This window comes from Lactuca serriola, chromosome 8 (assembly GCF_051521515.1).
Source record: "Lactuca serriola cultivar US96UC23 chromosome 8, Lser_US96UC23_V15, whole genome shotgun sequence".
Classification (NCBI taxonomy): Eukaryota; Viridiplantae; Streptophyta; class Magnoliopsida; order Asterales; family Asteraceae; genus Lactuca; species Lactuca serriola.
The window spans coordinates 120813695-120822529 of NC_136415.1; the positions used below are offsets into that span (position 1 = coordinate 120813695).

An 8835-nucleotide genomic window follows, 5' to 3' on the forward strand; every position below is an offset into this window, starting at 1 on the left:
GCTTATGAAATAGCAAATCTAAAATGTATAAATCTTCAATAAATCGCATAAGCTATAGTAGAATGCTATAAATGACATAATTATCCCTCTTTGTAATATATTACTTAACAATATTAAAATCACAATATTTTATGTAAGTTGCTATAATAACACGAGTTGGTATTGTAAATCACAAAGATGACGATTTTAATATGTATGAGTTAAAGCATTGATTGGAAGTATGAAAAAAATATACAAATGACCAAAATATTATTCGAGCATAAAACAAAAGTAAATTGTCATATTAAATGGGAAGACCAAGATTATGAAAATATATAATTATTAGTTTAAAGTATTTAAAATTAACTTTTAATATATATAAATTGTGTAAAAATGAATGTAAAATTTATTAACATATTTTTATATTAAATATAAAAACATAACTCATTCTACTAAGTTATGGATTTTATTGCGATAAATAATAGGGTCAACTTCAGAACTTAAGAGTCATTATTTGCGACACATTACATTGTATTAATCATGCGAATTATAAATATTATGGAATTGTTGGTTTCACATTGGTTGAAACCTAGAAAATATTATCAAGACAGTCGTTATGTTGTCCAAATTTCGTCACGGCAGATAATAAAATTTGGGAATGTGTTAAGTTTACGAATCTCAAAAACCATAAGACTTCAACCAATAACTAATCCTAAACACCAAATAATTGTAGGTGTCTGATATCTTATAATGGGAAGTTAGGATTAGGATGCCTAGACATATTGTTAGTCACACCCACGGGACGTTCTATATGAGCTATGTTTATTCTAAAAGCTTTATGAGTTAGGATCATTTCCTAAGGTGCATGGGCTATGTTTGTCACAATTCTAAGACCATACATCTTAGTGGAAATTCCTCTATGTCATAACTGTTAATTTGTATTGGAACAAGGAACGTCATGTATAAGCTGAGGATTGCATACTTATATGGGTTAACATCCTGTCATCGGTTGCTAGCTACAACCATCGGCTGACGAGTCACGTTGGCATTTCCTAAATGATAAAGTCCCCAAGAATGAGCAAACTTGGATGTGTACTTTCAACACTAAAACTTGCAAGCGCTGGTGCAGAGGTATAAATCATAGTTTGGTTATGACCTCATCATAGATCCCGGGTTTGCCTTGTTACCGTATAGAATCGATATTAGGTTTATACGGGGTTTTGTTCAGCAATGCTAGTGGAAAGAGATTGTATGTAGTGGGATAGCTTGTGACTCAAAACGATAAGTGTTAATATCAGAAATTAAGTCATATAACACTTAATTAATATCATGACACGACTGATTAAGGTTTAATAATTTACAATTAATAAGTCGTTATTATAAACCCTTTGTTTTATACAAAAATATAATATTTATGTGGGAGGAGTTTGCTCTACTGGTTAAGTGTCGATTTCTAAATTAAGATAATACTTAATTAATACTACGACATGAATTTTCAAAGTTTATAAACTCGAAACTTATGAGTTTTACATATAAACTATGCAAATGCTTGTACCGGGTTTTCAAGAGTAAATTTGGATATTTTATGTTTTTACAAAGAGTGATATGACTTTCTTTTATATAAATTAGCATTCAAAATATTTATATAAAAAAACATTTTTTGTCATGAGAACCATAAAGATTTGTTATAAATTTGATTTACTTATATAATCAACAAATGGTCATTTTTGGATTTGAGCAAACAATATATTTTTAAATGAGTCCAAATACATTTTTAAAACTCGTTTAGTTTTATACTTTCAATAAAAATATACGTATATATACAAGCTGGTCAATCAGAGAAATTTTATAAAACACTTTTGGATTATAAAAATACTATGTGTCAAAACCTGTAGAACTCACCAACAATTTTTGTTGGCGTATTTTAAGTGCATGCATTCTCAGGTTATTTAGCATTTCGGATGTGTTCGCTCGAAAGACTCACCGTCATTTTTATTATACCTTTGTAAACACCGAACTGTTAGGCATGTGTCGTGATTTAGCAATAGTCATTGTCAATGCAATTTCTATTTCGGTAATAATAGAAGATTATATTTGTACTATTCAATAAATGTGATTAGTGATTTACGTCGCGCACCTCGACGTTTATGCTAGTGCACGGGGGTGTGACAGGAAGTTTTTCAAGCTTCATGAAAAAACGGGTATAAACAAAGTGATGATGATCATACATTGTTTGTTAAAAACAATGGAAAAGTGACTACTCTTATCGTGTATGTTGACGATATGGTAGTTACCGGAAATAACCCAGATGAAATGGCAAATCTTCAAACTATACTTGAAATGGAGTTTGAACTATAGGATCTTGGACACCTAAAGTATTTCTTGGGTATCAAAGTAGCCAAATCGAAATATGGAATCTTTATATGTCAATATAAGTACATACTAGATCTACTAACTGAAACTAGGATGCTGGATTGCAAGCCTATTGAAAAGCCAGTTGAGATGAACCACATGTTGTCAATTCTCCTAGATCAAGTTCCAATGAAGAAATAAAGGTATCAAAGACCGGTTGGAAAGCTCATATACCTGTCTCGCACCAAACCAGACATAGCCTATGTTGTGAGTGTAGTCATTCGGTGCATGCAAGCTCCAAGCGAAGATCATATGAATACATTGTATAGAATTTTTAAGTACTTTAAATCCTCTCCTGGTAAGGCTTATTTTTTTGTGGAAATAATCTAGATCACCAAGTGTGTGGATACATGGATGCAGATTGGGCAAGAAATCGAACGAGTGGAAAGTCCAACTCGGTGTACTTTATATTTGTAAGTGGAAATATGTTTACAAGGAGAAGAATGAAACAAAAGGTGGTCTCAAGATCAAGCGTTGAGGATGAATTTCAAGGAATAGTACATGGTGTGTGCAAACTAATTTGGATTAAGGGAATTTTAAAGGACTTGGCTATCGACTTAATATCCCCTATGCATCTACATTGTGATAACCAAGTTGATGTGAATATAGCTAACAACCCAGTTCAACAAATCACATCATAACCAAACACGTAGAAATTGATCGACATTTCATTAAAGATTACCTTGAGAAGAAAATTATGGAACTTCATATGCTGAGTCAAAATACCAGCTTATAGATATGTTAACGAAAGAAGTTTCTAGGAAAGTATTTTACTACTCTCTTAACAAGTTGGGAATGTTGGATATATTCTACACCTGGAGGGGGGGGGGTGTTAGTGAGAGTTAAACTCGAAAATTTAGTTGTGCTTAGTTGTAGGATGTTGTGCATTTCCTATATTGATCCTTGAATTAAGGCTATACCATAGATAATTAGTGATTCCTTGTATTTATATAGATGGCATGGTTCTTCTATCCTCCGGTTCTTAACGCAACAATGTCAAACTTCCTTGATAGTTGTTAATAGGGTCAGGCCATGTGACCACTTTGTCCTTCCCACTTGTGTCTCCTAACTAGGTTCTCTCTCATGAGACGCCCCCAATATCTCATGAGTCTGAATGGCTGCAACCCGTTCTTCGATCCAAATGACCAAACTATCAGTCCTTTGTCTAATAATATTAGGCAACTCCTCTAGTAAGATCTTCCAAGACCTCATGAACAATCTTGTAGGTCCGTGTTGTCTGAGCCAATCTCAGAGCTCTCCACTCTAAGTCGTGTAATCGACATTCTGTTAAATATAAAAATAACTCAACACCACCTATTCAGGTGTTACCATTACACTATTCTTTATCTACTTTCTCACTGGCATCCCTGATGATCCTTTCCAATTGCACACGACGTCATTGTTGTAATCATCTTTAGCGGCTCATCGACATATAGTCTAGTAGCATATCCCGAAGCACCATTTCTCGTAGACACTGACTTGTAATCGAAAGGGGAAACCTTAAGAATACCACAACTTAATAATAACATAAAACTATGTAAACATTACTACACTCAACTCCTTGGATTCCCCTGTGACTTCTCTTGGCTTGGGCGTGGATCCTTTGCTTTTGATAGCAGGGGTATTACTTCTATCGTCCACACAGATAAATGCATGTTCCAATGTCCATCTCGAAGTAACGAAGTCACTTCTCGCTGACGACTCTAGCGATGTGTCATATCCCAACATATGTCAACATCCTCCTAGTTCACTCGGAATCCAACCCCACCCTGCTACTCTACCGAAAAGAAACTCCCTTTAATGCTAATTAACTACCTCGTGAATACTATTACATGCAACTAAAACTAAGCAGTCTTTTGTCGTTCTCATACTACAATGGTTGGACTCAAACAAGAGCTACGAAACAGAGCTAAACCAATAGTTTAAGGCCATTTAATTCTAGGAGCATGCAACATAACATATTCATCTGATAACTAATTAAAACTAACAAGTATTCTTAAAAGCACAAAGCATTTTGCAAATAAACAGTAAAAAAACATGCCATACCAGCAAGTACATAATAATCTCATCTTCAAAACAATAACAAGCTATAAACACTTTCCCTTTTTACCTCTACCCCCGGCTGAATATACACATGCGCTTGCGGTCACTTTATCAAATCTTTCATTTAGTTTTCATAAAATTTATTTTAGAAAAATAACTTTTAAGCGGGAAACTTGAGTTCAATATTCACTAAAATGAGTTTGATTCTCTCAAACTTTTTGAAAAATAACTAGGCTTGCAAACTTTTGCAGAAAAAGCGATAAAGTTGATATTACATATATCATTGATGGAGAAACTAGCATAAGAAATATAAAAAAGGGTTGCAAAAGAGCAAGTAAGAGATGTTTTATGTTTATTGCTTGAATGTTTCTTGGATAAATTATAATCAAGACTCAACATATTCATTCCTTTAACTTTTTCCTTCATTAGATGTTTAGAAAATAGGTGCCTTTCCAAGAAACTGTTTCAATGTAATGGGTGCTATAGTTTGGGTATTTAGTATGATGTATTTTGTATACTATAGTGACCATGTGACATGTACATTACCTTGAGCAAATGAGAGAGGTTGTCAGTGATCATCATTTTTTATGAATGCCTCCAAACTTTATATAATGAATATGTGAATATCTCCTGTTGAAAATTATGAAGGAACTAGCAAAGTGTAAGTATATAAAGACATAGCACAATCTTTACAATCATATAAAGATCCATGAGGATTCAAATCCTCTTCAAAAATTACACATGAATATTCCTTCTTATGGTTCTCAATCGGAAGGTAACTTAGTTGCATGCATGAGATGCATGTATTTCATACTTGTGCCTAATTCTTTCTGATCATAACAAAGCATATTGAGTATGTATATGAAAATAACACGTATAGCAATTTAAGTATGTTAAAAGATAACATTTAAATGATACCCATTGAGTTTTTCTACCGTGAAGATTATGGTGTGTATGTTGTGATATGGTAGTCATACTAGTTGTTGTGATGGATTATGATTTTATGTTTCGAATCAACCAAGTAGTCTTAACCTTAAAAGTATTTTTGAAGATTATGAACATGCAAAAGACCCGAAAATATTCCAAAATTTCAAGGACTAAATATATCTGCTTGTTTGTTTTTGCTCCTCAAAAGGGTGCAGATATGATAATACATGTAATCTAAGTTCTCATATTTATTGGATTTCTATATTGAAAATAGGAAACTGAAACAAAAACAATAAAAATAATGGATATGAATATTGAATAGTTAACTACTTTCATTGTTAGTTATAAATAGATGTTTGAAACAAAAAGAATACTAGATCAGATATGAATAGTCAGCTATTTTCACTATTATAATTAAATGTTTGACTTACTAATATTGAACAAAAAGATTGCAAGAGTTTAGCAAACATATGTTGATATTAAAAATTTTATTGTACCATTTTACACAACATAAAAGAGGGGAAATACAACAAAGTGTAGCAACAATAACAAATCTTACTGTGGTTTTAAGCATATGGAAGATACCATAAGAGGTTGTTTGATAGTTGTTGATTAAGAGAGTCAATGTTCGATTTAATCATAATCAACCTCTTATCATCTTATCAGCCCAGTAAAAGGTGATATAAGAGTCATATCAGAAGCTATATGACCAAAACAGAGGCTTCTAATAGTGGTATCAAACAGTCAGGATCTAATCCTGGCCAGGCCTGCTAAGAGCAAGAGGCATATCAAACAACCCCTATATACTTCATATCGTGTTGTGTCGCACACAACAGCTGTAATGAATTGCAAACTTGCACTCGATACATTTAAAGATCATTTTGAACTGTAATGTGTAAGGGCATATTTCACACTTTCCATCTGACTTACGACCTTGAGCAAATAAGAGAGGGTGTTGGTGGCTATTAGTGCTATGAATTTCTCCAAACTTTATATTCACAAAACCATAAATACCTCGTTGATAGTCAGAATAGGTTTCTGTCTCACACTCAAGTATTAATGGAGCACAAGCAGTATGTATAGACTGAGCACAATCTTGACAATGATAGAAAGCGTCATGAGGATTCAAATCCTCCTCACAAATTTCACAAAAGTATTCACTCTTATGGTTCTCAATCGGGAGGTAGCTTAGGTTCATGGGATGCTTCTTGTCATACTTGTGTCTGATTGTCTCGGCTAATAACAAAGCGCATTCAGGATGTATAAAAATATGGCATGTGTTGCAACGAAATGAAAGTGGACCTCCAGCATAATATCTGAAACACATATGGCAAGTATCCGTAATTTTTCCTTGAACTATTGAAAGAAGGTGATTTGGGTGAGCTTGATGTGTGATTTCTTTAGGTATAAACCCACAGGTAACATCAACATAGAATCCGCATTCGACACAACAATATGCAAATCCATTGCAAGGAAGACGACAAACCTCACAATAAAACACACCGAAAAAGAAAGGAAGAGCATTTGAGTACATGAGAAGAAGTGTATGTTTTGGGTGACCGGGGTGGTTTTTTATTTTTGGGGGTAGTCGAGTGCACCATTCATGCAGAGCGAAGTTGCAATGCTGAGCACACTTGTAAAATGACATGGTTTCCATTATTGGTCTGAGACATCCATTGCACAACAGTTGGGTCTTTTTCATTGGGTCATGACACACTACCGGTAACAAAGAGGAGGTTTGCGCATGATCAACTAGAATTAGAGGGTGTGGATGACTCATGTGTTTTAGGTTTACCTCATAACTTGTTCTGGTTTCTTGGAAGAACAAGTGTTTTGGTATGCTGTATGTTTCATCAGGGAATGGAAGATGAACAAGACGGGGATAGTCAATATCTTTATAGTTTTTGTGTGTTCTGCCAGAGCCTGATAAATTGAAAATTGGAACAATGAGGTTGGTTGGTGATCAGTTAATTAGTATATCTCAAATAAAGCTACATATAAAATTTTTTAACAGTGAATGGTAATGATAATGAAAAGAAAGGATAGATCCATTTACCAGCAGGCAAGAAGATGGACATGAAAGGCTCCCTTCTTGATGTTGCACAATTCAAATGAGCATAGTACATACATTTATCGCATTTGTAAATCCAAAGATTCTCTATACTGAAATCACCACCACATACTCTGCATCTAGGATAATGTTTAGCCTTTTGATCTTCTGTAGGGAAGGAATATGAAATGGTGAGTGGATGGGTATGAAAAAAAGCATCATCCGTGGTGTGTTGGATTAGCAAAGATTTTGGTAGGAAAGCACATTCACTGTGTATGGTGAAGCCATCACAAATGGTACATTGAAAGAAGACCCCTTTATGTTCTTTCCCACAAGCCTTGCAGTTGCACAAAATAGGTTGAGAGATGGCACAAATTAGCGAGTGTGGGTGGCACGGATGATGAATGATCTTTTTTCCTACTTCCACAGCACACTTTAAATCAATGAAGAAACGACATTCAAAGCAACAGTAACACATTTCATCTGGCCCATGCACACTCTGACAAATACGACATGACCAATTAGAAGGAAATATAAACATGGTAAGAGGATGTGGGTGAAATGTGCTCTCCAAACTTGTCGACAGCTCACCACAGAATTTGTGAAGCGAGACCTTATCACATGATGGACCTCCTTTCATACATTTGTAGTAGTGCCTGTGGTACATGTTGATTACTTGGTCACACCTGCCACATGCAACTTCAGAAAAGCCCTCTTTCTTTACTGGATCACCACCTTCACCATCAGCATCATCATCTTCTTCTTCTTCTTCATATTGTAGCTGCAAATCAACGAGTGTTAGTGGATGCTCGTGTTCAGGTACTTCAAGTGCCTCCATGATAATTATATCTTTCTTTACAATAAAAATGTTAAGACTCCCTATCCTATTTATAACAAACAGAGAGAATATATGTGGCAATTTTTTTCTAAAGCAGCAATCAGTTAAAGTTTGTTAAATGTGGTTCCTTGTAGGAATTTAATTTGCTTTTGTAACTTACCAACTAAGCTTTCCTATATGTCCCTTATAAAATGGAATTTCTCATAATTATTGTTATATCAAGAAATTGCACAGTTTATGATGTATTTTTATGATTGTTTTTACATCGGTAAATAAAAAATACGGTTAACAAAAATATGATATTGTAATATGTACATTGTTATCTCAAGGTCTTCAAAATTCTGAAAACAGGTTCACATTTTGTTGTTCTTTTCAAGTTTCATAGGAAAAGGAATAAACACAACTCAAACACACAAACTGACAAAAGCATGATTATTTTCTTTTTTCTTTATCATTTATACCACCTCTTCAATAAGTAAGGAATACATCCCATAGCAAGAGATGATATTGACTATTCATACCTTAAAATAGAATTTGAGTATAAACTGCATTGCGTTTAATGCCTGACTATTTTAAACATTGGTAA

At 34.0% G+C, this 8835-nt stretch overlaps 1 protein-coding gene across 1 annotated transcript; it reads right to left on the reverse strand.

Moving 5' to 3' along the window:
- Positions 1-5819: 5819 nt before the first annotated feature.
- On the reverse strand, positions 5820-8277 carry LOC145070752 (uncharacterized). The gene is made up of 2 exons (XM_079017712.1): positions 7418-8277; positions 5820-7284 (listed from the first exon to the last, which is right to left on the reverse strand). The coding sequence occupies exons 1-2, from the start codon at positions 8247-8249 to the stop codon at positions 6170-6172; spliced, it is 1947 nt and encodes a 648-aa protein (XP_078873838.1). The 5' UTR covers positions 8250-8277; the 3' UTR covers positions 5820-6169.
- Positions 8278-8835: the final 558 nt, after the last annotated feature.

What these genes read in the sequence shown, in the direction of transcription:
- LOC145070752 (XM_079017712.1), bottom strand. Translation starts at nt 8,249, where the DNA reads ATGGAGGCACTTGAAGTACCTGAACACGAGCATCCACTAACACTCGTT. An exon ending in GTCCATCTTCTTGCCTGCTG is followed by an intron (nt 7,285 to 7,417) that starts GTAAATGGATCT and finishes TCAATTTATCAG; the next exon opens with GCTCTGGCAGAACACACAAA.